Here is a 17858-nt window from a genome sequence, read left to right as displayed (position 1 = left end):
TACTTTGGTCACAAGCCTTGGCCTCCATGATTATTGAATATCTCAAAAATGTACTGTGATTGATAAAGAAATCAAAATTAAAAAGCTGCAGGTGGTGACCGTTCCATTTTACCTAAGACCTATAAACAGATCACCTACATATTTAAATGGAAGCATTCACAAAAACACAATCAACCAAATGACAAAACTTCAACATGCTCTTTCATTTATAGGTGATGAGTTATTAAGGGAATACAGCTGGAACCATTATCATCTCCCTCACTTCAAGAACCCACACAATACAGATAATTATTCTGCAACAAGTACGGTAAGATGCATGATCACCCTGTGTCTTTTGCCAAAAAATGTGCATGACTACAAAAAAACCTTAATCATAAATAATTCAGCAGAACCCAAAATATTGGTACCAAACTACCTAATATCTCAGACACACTTAGCAATATTTTTATAGCTTTTAATTATAAAAGGAGTGCAATCCAATATTGATTTCTTGGTGTTTTCCTTTTTCGTTTCATATTTCAAATTACTTTAGTCTAAAGAATTGAAGAACTTTCCATTTTGCACTATATCTGCCCATTTTGGTTATGAATGATGATCTTTAATCCTGAAAACAGAAAAGCGTGCGTGTTGGCATCCTCTATCCCACATAGGTGGCTTATTACAAAGTGTACAGCTTTACAGAAACTGTTAGGCACGGCAATGCAGTATATTAAGCACAACAATGTACCGGTAATAATGCAGGGAGCTGAAAAAATGTGCGGAATTCTCTTCAGTGGCCAAAAACCAATGTGAAGAATGAAGTATGATGTTAAGTCACATTCCTTCACAATTTGACTTAAGGTCATGTTGACAGGCACAATGTAGGTGCAAATTGCTGAAGGCCAACTTGAGTGCCTATGGTGGTAACAACAAGGTTGTAGCAAGGGCATTAGAAGGCTTCACCTTGACATGGAGAGCTAACAAGTACAACCACGTTAATTATAAGCAAAGAGCTAAAAATTTCCTCTAGTCTTTCCAGAAGTAAAAAAAAAAAAAAAAAAAAAAAAAAGAGAGATGTCAACCAGGCACACTGCAGAATCTCTAATGTATAGCATCTGCCCTTTAACCAATAAGCATGCATACATACACAGTGGTACACATTAGACTATTTTTACAGAATAAATGGACTCAGCATGTTATATTTGCATTCATTTTTTTCTTTCACACCATATAAAATGCTGACAGTGGAATTTATATGCATACTGAATATAGGAACTCATTCGGTACTATCCATCATCGTGGTTAGAGTAATAGTGTGCTAGAATCAATGCACGGAAAGGGTCATCAATCCCCATACGGCACAGCAAAATAAATAATCAATATAAAGGAGGACCATTTCTATGAGAAATATCATCCAATATTATGTATTGACTCTTTCTTTCATATTTATTTTTCTGAGGACAGAAAGAGCCTTCAAACAGATACCATGTTTATATATTTGATCTATCATTTAGCATGAAAAATATATATTTTTTTCATTTTTTACAAAATTGCGAAGTGGTGTAACCGAAGGAAATAAAAATAAAAAAAAAAATAAAAAAAAAAAAAAAAAAAATAAAATATATATATATATATATATATATATATATATATTTTTTTTTTTCTTTTCTTTTCTTTTTATTTCCTTTGGCAGAATTTTTAGTGAAATATATATATATATATATATATATATATATATATATATATATATATATATATTTCACTAAAAATTCTCCCAAAGGTCAGTTCTGGATTAACGGAATTGAACGTTCAGTGAATGTAGTACAATAGTGAGCAGGATCAGACCTTAAATGCTCATAATGGCACCTTTATCAAGCAATGAGCGTAAAGTAAAGTGCTTACTCACCTTTTTCTCCATGTGCATAAACTGAAGCAGCCTGGTTTGGAACCAAGTGATGTAACAATCTTGTACAAATGAATCAGTGAAGAAAGATTCCCAGTCTAAGACGTGAACTAAGAATAAAAACGAAAGGGAACTTTCAAAACTCTACATGCCCACAAAGAGGATTTTTAATAACGATACGCGGTGTATTTGGATCTCTTCGCTATACGGAAGATGAACAAGGTTAACGGCAAAATTAGATCTGCAACACAGCGGAGTAAAAAAAATAAAAAGGGTTTAATCGTACCGTAACTATTTCCTAGCTCCTGAATAACCATACACTTTAGGATAGAGCTTCATAGTAGAACGTAAACCATGCATGCAAACAAATAACGTCGTTGTTCAAAAAAGAAAACAATACATATAAAAAAATATATCTATGAGTTGTTTCTTTTAAACAATGTCATTATCATTCCAACTACCAAATGTTATTTTTAAACTGCTGGATAAGCTAATTTACGACCAGCTTAAACTGCTGTGACCTACACCTTATCAGCCTTTATCATTCTCATTAACAATGTGCTGCTGCCCATGTCTTACTTAGATGTTATGTGGCTAGTATGGCTTTCGATATGATAAAGGAAAGCCACATCACTATGACAGTTGTCTATTACTTGTCTAAACCATAATTTATGTTATTTGTAGTTAAAAAACGAATGGTTTAGTAGTCAATGACCGTTGCATTCTAGTCTACGATCACAAAAAAACCCTACATTGAATCAATTGTACAACTTCTATTAAGCGAATCAATGGGATGTACACAGTGCTAGTGTGATAATTGGGTACATTTTACATGTACATGCCAGACATTGAAAACTTTGTTTAGAGCCCAGAAGGCACAGCTAAACAACGTGTATGCGCAAAGGAATGCTGAAATAAACATCCCATGCAGAGAAGCAAAAACAATGTATAACAGACAAAATTTAACCATTTTGATGACCGCACGACTGTAGCATGAAAAGCACCCACTATACTACTCCAGATAACATACATCAAGTCCCATGAGTGGTACCTTCTACTTTACTAGAAACACGCAAGCCAGAGACACTCCATTAACACGAGCTCCACTTTTATGTAGAATAAAACCTCACTGATGTGCTATACATTTTATTATCATCAGCATATATGAGCAGTAAACCAATTCAGTACTGCCATCATGGATTTATTCTATAATGAAGGTGCTGTTCCACAAAAATGCTTCTTGAAGGTTTCTGTGTTATTATTATTATTATTATTATTATCTATATATTATTTATATAGCGCCAACAATTTACGCAGCGCTTAATACAATATGTTGTTTGCGACTAGCTTTTTAGAGAAAGAATAAAATAACAGAAGCGCTAAGGGTTGGCTTGCCAACATGCTACTGAACTTGATTAATGCTGGCGTCTATTCAATGAAGCGAGGATTGTCAGGAGAGTTTGCAGGAAAGTTGTGGTTATGACTCCCTCACTTCACTATTCATTATAAAGTGCCCAATGCCCACACATTTCTCCAGCAAGAAAGACTGAGGTGGCCCCATATAATGCATGATTCCATGGACGAGGAGACAAACAACTCAGATTTAAATATGCTTCATACAGGGTCAGCCAAGATCTTCCTGTAGGAGAAGCTCTCTTTGGTTGGCCCTTCATAATCTATAAGGATTAAAACAACAATTAACAACATTAATCATGCTCTATGGCACATTATGCAAGTCAATGGCATTACAGTCATTTTCTTCTTTCCTCCAAAGGATTAATCATATAAAAACAATGCAGAAACTTTTAAGAAGTTTTCGTTACTTTATATGGCAACAGCATACTGCCTGCTTTAGTGTTGGATGACATTGAAACATTTCCTCAAAAAACAAAGTTTTGGAATTTCACAGGATTGGCAATTATATATTTGGTTATAAAAAATGTTATAACGTGTTAAGCAGAATATATGTGGCTTAATCTTTACGTTAGAACAGAATTGGAATAACTTAAAATGGAGTCACAAAACTTGGCTGCCTCCTCTGTTGGTCTTGGTGGACCAAAACAACGTGTGAAGATGTTGCTGTACGACACAATGACCCCACCAGATATTTTCTCCAACTTGCCATCCAGGCCTTTTTTACACCCACCTTCCTCACTGCTCAACTAGTAATCTCAGGTAATTTGCCCCACTTAACTGACAGCTAACCGATGGCCATCCAATAAGCCAACTACTTGACTTTATGCCTTCACAATGTATTTGTCTGATCATGATCTTTACATATTCAAAGAGTAACCGAGTTTGCCCCAGACACAGCGTTCATCTGAAAAAACATTATTAAGCTAGAGGTAGAGAGCAGGTCATGGAGCAGCATTAACCAAGACTGGACCTTGTTGACAGCCACACACACAAGGGGGACCAGACCCCAGGCATAAAAATCTAGCTCATAGTCCTCCTCTGCTGATGACCAGGGCCATGCCAGAACCCAGGATAAATTCCACATCATTTCATCCAGAGCTAGATTAAAGTACTACCTCATCGACTCTTTACACCATTAACAGTGCTTTATTCCTTAGTTACTGAGCACACACATCTGAACACTGGTTTTTCTTGCAACCAAAAGGTCACTGCTCTCAACTAATCCTATCTGCTGCCGTCAACTCAATGAACCTGATCCTTATTCAGTCACACGGCACAGCCTTATCACTTCACAACAAAAAGCTTACAGATTCAATGTTTTGCATTAAAAGCTTGCTACAGTGGGGTTTTTTTTCAGTAAATGAAGAATTTGTGGTTCCTTACGCAGAAGAAGCTCAATGGGGAAGAATTTCGCCTTCATATCATTTAGTATACTAACACACAATTCATTTTCCTGACAAGTAGGGTTTTGTTTTTTTAAACCAAATGCATACATAATATAACTCAATACTTACTTGTACTTAAATAACTATTCATTATATATAGGGCCAGCCACGTTCTTTCTGCAACTGAAGCTCACAGGGGTGGACCTTTATAATGTATAGTGAAGTCAAGACATTGGAACCACACATCTCTCTTTAGTTAAAGGGACAGTACAATGTCCCCGACATCCGCATTAAATAAGAATGCATATTAAACTACTCTAAGCTATATAAAATCAACCACAATAAAATCTTAAATTTTATTAAAAAAATTTTCATTTTTTATTCTTTTTTTTTTTTTTAACCAAAATACTTTTAACTAACGTGTAAAACAGTATTAATTTTATGCTTTTGCGTCTGCCCAGTTGTGCCCCTTTAAGACTAATCTCAGCAAGTGATTCGTATCGCAAACTATTTTGTCTTTGCAGAATGTTAGCAAGGACAGCACGGAAAAATTGGCGCTGTTCCTTTTAAATATCCGTACAGATAACATGTAGAAGCTCAGGCTAAATACAGCAATATGTAGGGCAGCCCTTCGGTTATAAGCATTTGCCGATAAGATCATGACAAACCACAGCAGTCATGTGAAGGATTGCAGAACATCAGTTCCCTGTATTAACCCTTTTATTACCAGAGATAGTGAGTAGTGTTACGAAACCAACATTCATAACCAGATGTCAACGCTTGTTTTATAACTTAAACCAGTCTCTCCAATTAATGCAGCTATTAAAAAAAAATATATATACTTTTTGTAATTTTAATATGATCAGCTTTTATTTATCCAGCGCCAACAATTTACGCAGCGCTTCTTACAATACATAGATTCAATACATGTTTACAAAATGGAAGAAGACGTTTACTCTCTAATCAGTGCTACTCTCACAGTATCTTTAGTGCAGCAATCCTTTTTCTTGGGGGGGGTATCAAAATAGGAACTAGTTCACCATTCCTAATTTAGGTGGCTCTAATGAGACAGCTAAGACAAAATCTGAAAGTGTACAATTTACGCACTAAATGCCGCATCAGAAACATCACAGTAAGTATACGTAGTTTGGATCCAAAGACCCAGGCTAAGGAGTGAACACTATGTATCTGATTAAATCATCAGCAAAATAAAATTACATATATGCTAAGGTTAATTTGTTTACCATGTTAGCACGTGCAAACAATGTTTGGGTAAGTGGGACAGCAACTTAAACATGACATTTTATTAAGGGGCATTTGTCATAAATATGGTATATGTCAAAGTTGTTAAAAGTGATCTACACATCTACAATATATGACTATGTGGACAAATGACCATCACATCCATATGAGCTTGTTGGCCATCCCATTCCCAAACTATAGGCATTAATATGGAATCGCACACCCTCCCCTTTTGGAGTGTGTCCGCAGGAATTCCTGCCCATCCGGCCAAAAGAGCATTATTAAGCAATGTTCGACGTGAAGGCCTGGCTTGCAACTGGCGTTCCAATCCATGATCTTATTCACCTGTTAGCAATTGGTGTGGCTGAAACACCTAAACAATAATTAGGAGGGGTATTACCTTTGGTCAATATGGTATATATCATAGGAAGGTGAATTTCAAACTTTCCATCTGCTGTGATGTTAAATTCCCATGGGATTAAGGCTCTATGGGCTCTGAGGACCACAGTGTCCGGCAGCCAGATGGGAGAAGAGATGATCTTCCCAAATCTGCCCGTGTGCGTGATGAAAGAGGCCTGTCTGTGCCTCCTTTAGCACACCAGAAAGTATGTACTCCTAGGCAGCATTTACAAAATCTAGAGAAAATTTACTGCAATCTAGAGCGTAAGGAGCTGGTTTAGTTAGAATATTCTGTTAAAAATATGCTACATATGCTCATGTTCTTACATTTTTTTGTGCAACATTTTTATCAAGGCTAAGTACCATACATTTCATATATTGCCCAGATCAGAAAACATGTGTTTCAAATATTGGACATAGATACAACCCCCAGTGTCATGGTTAGATCTCCCTCATAGTTGACCCCCAACCCCATCAGTAGAAATGTTCCATAATATGAAAAGTTTACATGAACAGGTTCAGAGCCTCATTTTTTCTTTTATTTCCTCATGCCCCATAGCAGTCCTGAAGTTCGAATATATGTCCTAACGTATGCTAACTCCTAATAACATATTCACGCAAATCAGAAATAAAATGTCATATTTTGGAGCCACTTATAGCTCTCATCACAGAATGTTATCATAAAATGTTACAGCTAATTCTCAAAACATCGAAAATATGCAACTTCAGCCAATAAAATTACATTAACCAGTCTTATGTTCTATTGCCCATTTTTCGGTCACTCAGTCAAAGGTTTCTGTCATCCGTCCCAAAAGTCTCCCTGCAGTCTAGTCTTGCAGATGGCACAATTGTGTTATGTCTCCTAACATGAACATTTTAAACAGGTAATTTACTTCACACAAAAAGAGAGTTCTCCTTAGACCCAGTCAGGCCCGGACTGGCCATCGGGCACACCGGGCATTTGCCCGGTGGGCCGGGCCACGGCAGGGCCGCATTGACTTAGGGGCTGATGGAGCTGCAGCTCCAGGCCCCTACCCTACCTACCGGGTCCGCCACTCTAAGGGGCCGGGAAGTCCCCACCAAGGCCGGCCTTAAGGGTCTGCGGCCGCACTGGGTATAAATAAAAACATCGGGTTTTTTTTTTACTTTATTTAACATCCTCCATGTTAAATAAAGTTTTTTTTAACTTTATTTAACATGGAGGATGTTAAATAAAGTTGGAAAAAAAAACCTCGATGTTTTAATTTAAACCCTGTGCGGCCGCAGACCCCTAAGGCCGGCCCTGGTGGGGGCTTCCCGGCCCCTTAGAGCAGGACCGGCCTTTGGGGTGTGCGACCGCACAGGGCGTCACACTCTAGGGGGCGGGGGGCGGTCCGCACCGGGTGCCGCTCATCAGGGGGTGCCAACTTGCGGCACCCGGCACCCCTCCAGAGACGGACAGTAATGTCCGCCGCTGGAGGAGCAGGTTCGCAAGGGAGCGGTATCGGAGGTCTTTAACAGACCTCCGGTTCCCTTGAGTGATTTTAAGCCGGGTTCAACCCGGCTTAAAATCACTCAAGGGAGCCGGAGGTCTGTTAAAGACCTCCGATACAGCTCCCTTGTGATCTGCACGGCAACAGCTGCTGTGCGCCGGGATCTGACAACAAACCCCGGCGCACAGCAGCTGTTGCCCTCTGAACCGGAAGAAGACAGAGAAGACAGAAAAACTGAAGAAGAGGAGGAAAAGGAGCTGTAAGGAGAAAAGAGGAAAGGTAGGAAAATATTCAGTGAGAGTGGATTAGTATATATGTGTGGATTGGTGTATGTGTGGATTAGTATATATGTGTGGATTGGTATATATGTGTGGATTGGTATATATGTGTGGATTGGTGTATGTGTGGATTGGTGTATGTGTGGATTGGTATACGTGTGGATTGGTATACGTGTGGATTGGCATACGTGTGGATTGGCATACGTGTGGATTGGCATACGTGTGGATTGGCATACGTGTGGATTGGTATGTGTGTGGATTGGTATATATGTGTGGATTGGTATATATGTGTGGATTGGTATATATGTGTGGATTGGTATATATGTGTGGATTGGTATATATGTGTGGATTGGTATATATGTGTGAATTGGTATACGTGTGGATTGGCATACGTGTGGATTGGCATACGTGTGGATTGGTATGTGTGTGGATTGGTATATATGTGTGGATTGGTATATATGTGTGGATTGGCATACGTGTGGATTGGCATACGTGTGGATTGGCATACGTGTGGATTGGTATACGTGTGGATTGGTATACGTGTGGATTGGTATACGTGTGGATTGGTATATGTGTGTGGATTGGTATATGTGTGTGGATTGGTATATGTGTGTGGATTGGTATAGGTGTGTGGATTGGTATAGGTGTGTGGATTGGTATAGGTGTGTGGATTGGTATAGGTGTGTGGATTGGTATAGGTGTGTGGATTGGTATACGTGTGGATTGGTATATATGTGTGGATTGGTAAGTGTGTGAGAGTGATGGGTGTTATGCTGTACCATTTCCAATGTCTTTTTCATGATCTAATTATGCTCTAAAAGTACATCATAACTCCCATCACTCTATACTGTTCCATACAGTGGCAGAGCTGGGAGGCAGAGGCCTTGCACCCCCACCGCAGGACTCCTGAAAGGTAAGTGAACTTCAAAGAGGGAGAGGGTAGATAGTTAGGAGGGGGTAGATAGGGAAAAGGGCGTGAGACGGGGGAAAGAGGGTAGATAGGGAGAAGGGAGTGAGAAGGGGTAGATAGGGGAGAAGGGAGTGAGAAGGGGTAGATGGGGCAGAAGGGAGTGAGAAGTGGTAGATAGGGCAATCATACTCCTATCATGCCAAGTCTGCGAGTACATCCTGGAATCTGGGTATGCCTGGGCATGATAGGAATGTGATTGCTGTTAACAATCATATATATATACATATAATATTGTTTTTTAATTGTTTTGTCCTATTTTGGTGTGTTACTTACTTTAAATAAAAGTGTTAGATTTTTTTATGGTGTGGGGAGGTCATATTCGGTTTCGGACAGGTAAATGCTGCATTTTCGGTTTCAGTCCAGAATTCGTTTCGGTGCATCCCTACTACTAAGCCAGACAATGAAGTGGTAGGCCTACACCACATCAATGTTTGGCGTAGTATATAGTGATTGGTGTTATGCTGCACTATTGTCAATGTCTGGCTCAATGTATAGTGATAGGGATTACGCTGTACCACTGTCAATGTGTGCCTCAGTATATAGTGATAGGTGTTATGCTGTACCACCGTCATTGTCTGCCTCAGTATATAGTGGTAGGTGTTATGCTGTACCACCGTCAATTTCTGCCTCAGTATATAGTGATAAGTATTATGCTGTACCACTGTCAATGTCTGCCTCAGTATATAATGATAACAGTGAGAAGAGGCAGAGGTGGTAGATAGTGATACAGGGGGATAGATAGTGAGAAAGGGGAGTTTTGTTACAAGTTTTTATTCCTTTCTTTTTTTGGGATGGGGGGGCACCAGAGGAGTAGTCCGCACAGGGCGCCAGAACACCTAAGGCCGGCTCTGCCTTAGAGTGGCGGACCCGGTTGCAGTTGCGGCGGGCTTAAGGGGCTCTGCCTTAATGCGGCCATATTTTAAGGTACTAGCCTGGAGCTACAGCTCCATCAGCCCCTAAGTCAATCCTGCCCTGCCACAGGCGCGGTCGCAGTTGCTGCTTGCTCTGGCAACAAGGTAAGTAGGGTGAGGGAGGGGGCTGCAGTGAGAAGGGGCAGAGGGGGGTTAGGTAGTGAGAAAGGGGGAGAGGGGATAGATAGAGGCGGTACATATTGATAAGTGGGGAAGGGGGTTACATAGTGAAAAGGGGGAACATAGTGAGAAGGGGCAGATAAGATGATGAGAGGGGGTAGTGTGAATGCGTATGAGAATGAATGAATAAATGTGTGGATGAATTGTGTGAATGCGTATGACAATTAATGAATTCATATGTGGATGAATTGCTTGAATGATTTGTGAGACTGCATTAATGAATGTGTTAATGATTTGTGTGAATGATTAAATGCAAAGATGGTACATGAAGGGTGGGCTTTAACAATAAATAAATAAATAAATATGGGCTGCTCAGGCTTAAATGCCCGGGCCTATTTTTTGTCCCAGTCCGGGCCTGGACCCAGTCCTACCATTAAGGCAAACAATGTCTTGAGTAGGTGGCACCACCATGAGGTTCCTTCTTATGTTGTCCATCAAATGTACATGGAAGAGGTACCTGTGACATAATAAAAACCTAGGGCCATTCCTGGCTCCCCTTTAAGTGGTAGGGATAAACATTTGTAAATTATTCAGGAAGTGATAAATACTCTATGATGTCATGTGTATGAAAAGAGGCAAAATGCCCTTTGCACAAAGGAGGTTCCCACATCAAAACTTGAAGAATTGCTCTAAGCCTCCACATAAACCTTTCCATGGCAGATCTTGGTCCTTTAAGAAGATTATTAAAGCCATTTAACCCAGTAGATTTTAAGACAGACACACACAGCTTGACAGCCGAATTTAAGAGCTTTGTGAGCTGGTTACAGAGCACAAAAACTGTAAAATGGTTGCCGTGGATCAGCAGTCTTAACATATTGACGCTTTTATCAGCGCTCTTTTGTGCTAAGAATGTGATATTTTCTGGAGCGTGCCTGGCCTCCTTGTTCCAATTGGCTGCTCATGTTGAATCTTTTAAAGACAGTATAACATGTTTAATAACTGGTGAAAAGAAGCCATAACGGCTACAGCGTGAGCGTTGCCAAAAAACGAAGAGGTGAATACCTCTTTATGCATTTGGATAAAAAAAAAAAAAAAAAAAAAGTAGAGTAACTGCTAGGGTTAATTGGTAGTAAGTATATCATCTGCATGAAAACAGCTATGGGGGGTGGGGGAGAACAATGGGGCAAATTCATATGGGGGATTCTGCATAATCCCCTCATGCATTTGAAAATGGGACATCATGAAAATTTACACACGGTGATACCTGGGAACTTTCAGGCTACCTGGAGCCCTACCCTTATGGGATGCGGGTAGAGGGCCTGGCTGACGTCAGCGGAGGGCCTCTTACATCGTGTGCAAGGCTAGCCTCACATGTACGAAGACACTATTGTTGGAGGGGAAACAGGTATGGAGTGGGGGCAATGCTGCTCCCACTTCACAGAGTTTCCCTGTGGTGACCCGGACATGCAAGGTATGCATTTGATGACTCAAGTGTCCCTTTAACCCCTCGACAACAATTGACGTGTCACGGAAATGCATCCCCTTAATGACAATTGATGTTTCTTACATTTTGGTGAAGGATCTGAATGCGGTCTTACACGCTAGGCAATTTCTTTGGATATATTAATAAAGATAGTGGGTGACTACAGATTTTTGTTTTTTGATTATGTTTTTAATACATTTTTTTTTATATTTTAAACTTTTTTGCTCACCTTTATCAATCAGCCCCCACTGATTGCAATGTGCATGTATACATGACTAGGATGTCACTTGTCATTAAAGATCTATACATCTTTTGAAACTTCAAAAGGGTGCATTCTACCATGCAAGCTACTGATAAGCTCTATGGCTACCTATAAATAACTCATGAGTGACCGGCCTCTGTCCGGAGGAGCAGGGTGGTGCATACATATCTATTCTACCCAAAACCCATAAAACAATACTTTAATAAATGTTGAAATATACCAAATTATAACTTATTATAATTTTTGTCCCCATCGTGGCCTAAAATTCATTAATTCTAAACAAATAACATAAGGTTGTACGTAAGGTTGAACATTCTTGGAGTAGAAAAATAAAGCCCAGGATTCAGGAATGGAATCATATTGCAGCTGGCAAACAGGGTGTAGCAAACAGGGTACACTCCTGAAACAGCCAGGTGTCCATGGTTACTAAGAGGTTGATAAAACAGGTGGAGGTGCCCATGGTTACTGAGAGGTTGATGAAACAGGTGGAGGTGCCCATGGTTACTAAGAGGTTGATGAAACAGGTGGAGGTGCCCATGGTTACTGAGAGGTTGATGAAACAGGTAGAGGTGCCCATGGTTACTAAGAGGTTGATGAAACAGGTGGAGGTGCCCATGGTTACAGAGAGGTTGATGAAACAGCCCTTCTTTTTTTTTTTATTTCATTAACCCTACTGCGTGTGTACTAAACTATAAAGAATATTGGTAATACAGGCTGTATGACTTCAGCCATTAAGAATAATGCACTCACTATACACGTTTGACTGCTACTGGATTATTACCACATTGAAACTATGAATAAGGGTGTAATCCATTTCCTTCTTCATTGTCAACTTAATGTAACATAACAATCCAAAGCCAACAATAGACAAACATGCATGATGGCTCAAACCGAAGACATGGCAGGAGTTACGTTTTAGTCTGAATAAAGTCACTGAACACCTGGATAGATTATTGACTGGTTCATAGACTTCTAACTCAAACACCTAATTTATTATTTTGATATTTTCTTTTTACATATTCCTGAAGCCAGTCTATAACAAGCGGACCGAAATACAAAACTTTTAGATCAGAACAACATTTAAAAATACCTAAAGAATAAATAACAGCTAAAGATTGTTGGTGATCCCAACACTACCGCATAAGGTACAAAACCTCTGACATCATAAGAACCTAAACAATCTTCTTAACGAGAAAACATCATGTTCCAGATCATCGCAACTTCTAATTCCAACACTTCCATCCGACATATTGATCAGTTTGCTGCAGCATCGCATTTGAAATTACTGCTAATTTGTGATAATAGCTTGACATAGAAACATTATTGATGTCAATCTCTAGTAGGAGAGGTAGGTGTGTAATCTGCTAAACCAACACAGGTTAAAACTTCCTGCTTGGGCTGACAACAGAATTTCAATACACTTGTCTAAGGGATCATGAGATGTAAAGGACATAAAGGATATAAAGATAAAAAGGATGCCAATGAAATGCAAGAGCAAAAAAACAGGTTTCTCGGTGCTGCATTCAATTATGATTTCATCTCTGATATCAATTCATCTTCAATATCAATGTTGCTGATGGACATGATGTAGGCCATCAAAATAACGCAAGCTAACCAGACAATAAAATATATAAAGGCTCTGTTTTGCTTGATGTATTCGTAGCTCGTAGGTTGAACACAGATATGTAAAATATCTGTGTTCAACCTACAAGCTACAAATACATCATTATGTTTGCAGCCGATCTCTGAAATTTCAGTAATTTAGCAGGTTCCGTCACTTCCTCCTCGAGACAATGCAGATTATAACGTGCGGCTGCTACCATTGTTCTTGGCTCGATGCTCAGAGATCAGGTGCTCGCAAAGTTAACACAAGTTTCTAAAATGTAACTCCATAGTCTGGCTATTCTCTCAAAGAACAACACACATCGTGGTTATGTCAAATCTTCTAATTGAATCAGCAGGTGTCACAGTTTGATGTATCAAGGACTTAAAGGGGGGTTCTATAGTACAAGCCATACTATATATCAATCGTATCTCCCTTAAGTACACTGCAATCGACTATTTTTAATATATATATATATATTGCATTGGGGGGGCGATTAAATCCCATTTTTAATCCCAAATTAATGCCGTTCCAAAAAGTCTATGTAAAAAGTCACGACTTTAGGAAAGATATTGTGCATGGGAGAATTTAAAACAAAATAAAAAAAAAAAAAATATATATATATATATATATATATATATATATATATATACACACACACACATGCATACACAAAAACACACAATTTTATTTTGTGATTTTATCATGCATCATTGTGCATGCATCAGCAAGATGAAGCTCATTTCTTCTGTTAGCCCTGGGCAAACACTGTCAAGTCAAACACTAAACCCCAGTAAGGGCATTTATCCAAAAGGAAAACAAATCTAAATCTATAAATCTCAATGACTACAAGACTGGAGTTCAGGAAAGCAAGCCTTTGTCTGGGGTGTTTCCCTGACACCCAACTGAGCCATGTAATTAAAGCGGATAAGCTGGGTGTCCGGTTCCGTGACATTCAGCCATAATATTATCTCTTACACCAGGAGAACCGACCAACGTCTATGCGTTAAAATGTCTAAATAAGAGGCTTACTCCCCTTTACGGAGGGAGCTGGTGGTACCGTGTCTTGTGCTTTCAAAAAGATGGCTACAAAGTAAGGCCATGATCACTATTCTAAATAAGATGTACGTATAACACAATAATTTAAGTTTGATACATTTTGGTATGTTGAATGTTTAGCACTTTCTTTTCATCATATGCTTTCATATACTCATACATCAATGCAAAGTAACTGAAATTATTATTATTATTTTATAAGTGCACTTTTCAGGAGAGGGCTGGCAAGCGGGGCATGGAGGAAGTTGCCCCCTTAACTGCTCTGATTTTGTGCCATGTCATTGTGCTTTATTTGTAATTCCACATAAAGCCACTAGGGCTGATAGCATAATAAGTACTTTATCAAGAACATATGTTCAGACTGGATCCTTACGGGCTAATGTATGTTTTTAATGAGTTTCTAGGGCGATGTGTGCTGGAAAGTCATGGTAAATTCATAGTGGTCTCTCAGATGTGTTTTGTGGCCTTTTGGTACCGGGGCCACTCTGTCCTACTTTTGTCCCCGGCTGTCCCTCTTTTTTAACAATGAATATTTGCTGAGCATTAGTCCAGGCCCAGACTGTCACATCGGGCAGATGACTATAAAGACATCAAAAGGCCATGCGTATCCAGCAGGCGGCCACATGTATGGTCACTTGGTGGCCGCGGACTTTAAAGGGCCTAGTCACCCCCAGTCCGGTCCTGTTATGAATGTATCACAGCGTACTATAGCGCTAAAAGTCACAATTATATGTTTAGAAATATGTTCAAGACCAGAGGCTACACTTAATCCGAGTATGTGTATTTTTATCTAACCCTAGCGGTCATGTTTAGTGCTACACAGTTTACAGAACAAAAAGGAGATAAAAGTGTTTTCATACAGTAGTCATATAGAAATTATGATCCACTGTGTGGGTCCCTGCCCCATAGAGCTTACATTCTAGGTTGTAGTACGGAGTGGGTTTATATACAGATACAAACAGTACCATTTATTAGCGTTCTCTTTTTTAGGGGTTTGTATGCAAGTGTTCCTTGGCACCTGCAGTATATAGTTTATTATTAGGTTTTATTTTTAATTAAATTATTTCTGATTATTTTTGGTGCTGGTTAAATCACATGAGGAAGCTGAAAAAAAGTGGCAGCTACCAGCAACTAAGTGCAAATTAATTTTTAACCCTAGTGGCATAAAAGTAAAAATCAATATTAGGTTTCTGCAAAGCAATGGGGCCAAGAAAGAAAAAAAATGGTAAAAACGGCCAAATCTACACAACTGCAGTGATAGACACTAAGCGAAATGATAAAATCCTAAATTACGAGGAAAGAACACATCGTAAGATCCACAAGTAATAGAGCTTGTCCTGCAGGTTATGCATCAACTTGCCAGGAAACATGACCCAGATTAGTATAGATATGTATAATTATATAATCACATGATTACAAATACTAAAGAATAGTCTTTAAGTGAGATTGTAAGCATGACTCAGGTACCCAATAAAAATGGGATGAAAACGCACATTTGACATGCATTTAGGTATTTAAATATACATATTAACAATCATCAAGCTCATAAATAGAGCAGCCTCCCTTCAGAAGCGGTAAGGCTATCGCAGTCAGGGAATTTAAACATGCATGGGGTACGCATAAAGCCTAGATCAAGGGCCGATCAAGACCTGAGCCTTTATGTGGGGTAACTGGGCAGACTAGATGGGCCGAACGGCTCTTATCTGCCGTCAAATTCCGTTTCATTTGGATGTATCGTAGTAACTAAAATACTATATTAACATACAAGGTTTCTGTACATTTCCAGAAGAAAAAGGCTTCTCTGACAGATGGTGGTTTTAAGGGTGCTGTTCCACTTAGACAAAGCATTAATTGCAACCTTACGTTAATCAATAAATCTCAGCGAATCTTATACTCTCCACCGAAGGTTTAATAAAATAAAAACAACATAGAAACCGTAACAAGCATAGTAATAGTTTCTATGTACCAGGCTTGCACAGATCTCTACAGCACCTCCAGATGGAGGCCTACGCAGGTCCTATGGTCCACGCTAAAGCGTGTGCAGCAACATTGCTTGTGTAACGTCAGAGTATCAGCCATAATAAACATGGTTGGCTGTTATTAGAGTAAGCTTTTCTGTATTTTCCACGCCTTTATACAAGCAAAGGACTGTTTACCATAGAGCTTTGGCAACAAAGTTCTACTTTAATCACAAAGTGAAGGGAGGAGGGTGGAGTAGGGTCATGTTAATCTATGACCAGAGCCATGCATTCCATTCAAAGCAGAGAACGGCCACATCAGTCCAACCACATCAAGCACTGACTGATCACGGCTAAATCCCACCAGTCACGAGGCCAGGAAGCCATTTTGCAAGTTCTAGCAAGGTCATTAGTCTTCTGGACCTTCAGAGAGCTACTTAGGAGGACATTCTGTGGGTCATCTGAAATGCGAGCCCTTTTTCATATAAAAATTCATGATGCACGAAAAAAAAATGTAAACTAAAAAAGGAAAGAAATTGAAATATGACCATCTGCTTGCGCGTCAGATGGTATAATGGGGCAAAATAAATAGAAAAATGGAAACACTTCCCACCGACGCATCACAAAAATCCATACTGCGTACATTTAAAGAAAAATAGACATTTTAACAAGTCATAGGAGAATCATTATTTTACCAAAAGATATTTTTTAGTCCACTTTTATGCATTAGATGCAAGCATCTCTTTAACCCTTATAACACAAGGTAGAAAATACATGTTCACAATTACGTCAACCTTTTCAATCCTCTGGTTCACCCACTTCTCACGGTACAACTCGCAATATACTCACATAATCATTCTGGCTCAGGGAGATGATGCTCTACAAGAGCCCTTTTTTTTTTCTTTAAAAAATAAAAAACATTTAAATTTTTGTACCTTTTGGGTGAGTTTTATGGGGGAGTGCTGTGTAAAGTCGGGGGCACCCGTGAATACATAAACCCCGACCCCTACATGTTGGCAGGGATTGTGCTGCATGATGACCAGCTGGTCTCAGAATAGATAGGTTCGCATCATCGAGCGATCAGAAGGACTCTCTTCTCCTTAGAGGAAGAGCACTGTAAGTGCTACTGTTAACATGAGGCTTTCCTCCTTAAGGTTTCACGTGTATGGTAAAATACGCAAGATTTCTGCCGGAAAGGGGGGAGATGGCTGCGAAACAGGGGAAATGGGAACCTAGAAGCGCCCCAGTGTGTACGATACATGGTTAACGGTTCATTGTGTTGTTCCACTTTAATTGCAGGCTCTAGTAACCAAAGCCAATGACGGTCAAATGACACAATGTCATTGATTGTGTCCTATCAAAAAAAATCACGAGGTCTCTTTCTATGGCAATAACCTATCAGTGCCTGCTTTTGTGTCACA

The 17858-nt window shown here is 39.3% G+C and overlaps 1 protein-coding gene across 2 annotated transcripts in view; it reads right to left on the bottom strand.

Annotated features, from left to right (window-relative positions):
• Window positions 1-17858, bottom strand: part of ATP2C1 (ATPase secretory pathway Ca2+ transporting 1) — a 180918-nt gene that overhangs the window by 35482 nt on the left and 127578 nt on the right. Inside the window, exon 2 of one of the 2 annotated variants that reach the window (XM_053468149.1) lies at window positions 1886-1992. The exons of the other annotated variant lie outside the window; for it this stretch is intronic. Within the exon in view, the coding sequence (XP_053324124.1) occupies window positions 1886-1903 (18 nt within the window). The 5' untranslated portion in view covers window positions 1904-1992. The remainder of the gene's footprint in view (window positions 1-1885; window positions 1993-17858) is intronic. 2 annotated transcript variants of the gene reach the window in all.

The sequence above is a fragment of the Spea bombifrons genome, chromosome 5 (genome assembly GCF_027358695.1).
Source record: "Spea bombifrons isolate aSpeBom1 chromosome 5, aSpeBom1.2.pri, whole genome shotgun sequence".
In the NCBI taxonomy this organism is placed as follows: Eukaryota; Metazoa; Chordata; class Amphibia; order Anura; family Pelobatidae; genus Spea; species Spea bombifrons.
Note: the sequence above shows the minus strand (reverse complement) of the source record. Positions and strands in the feature narration are given on the sequence as shown.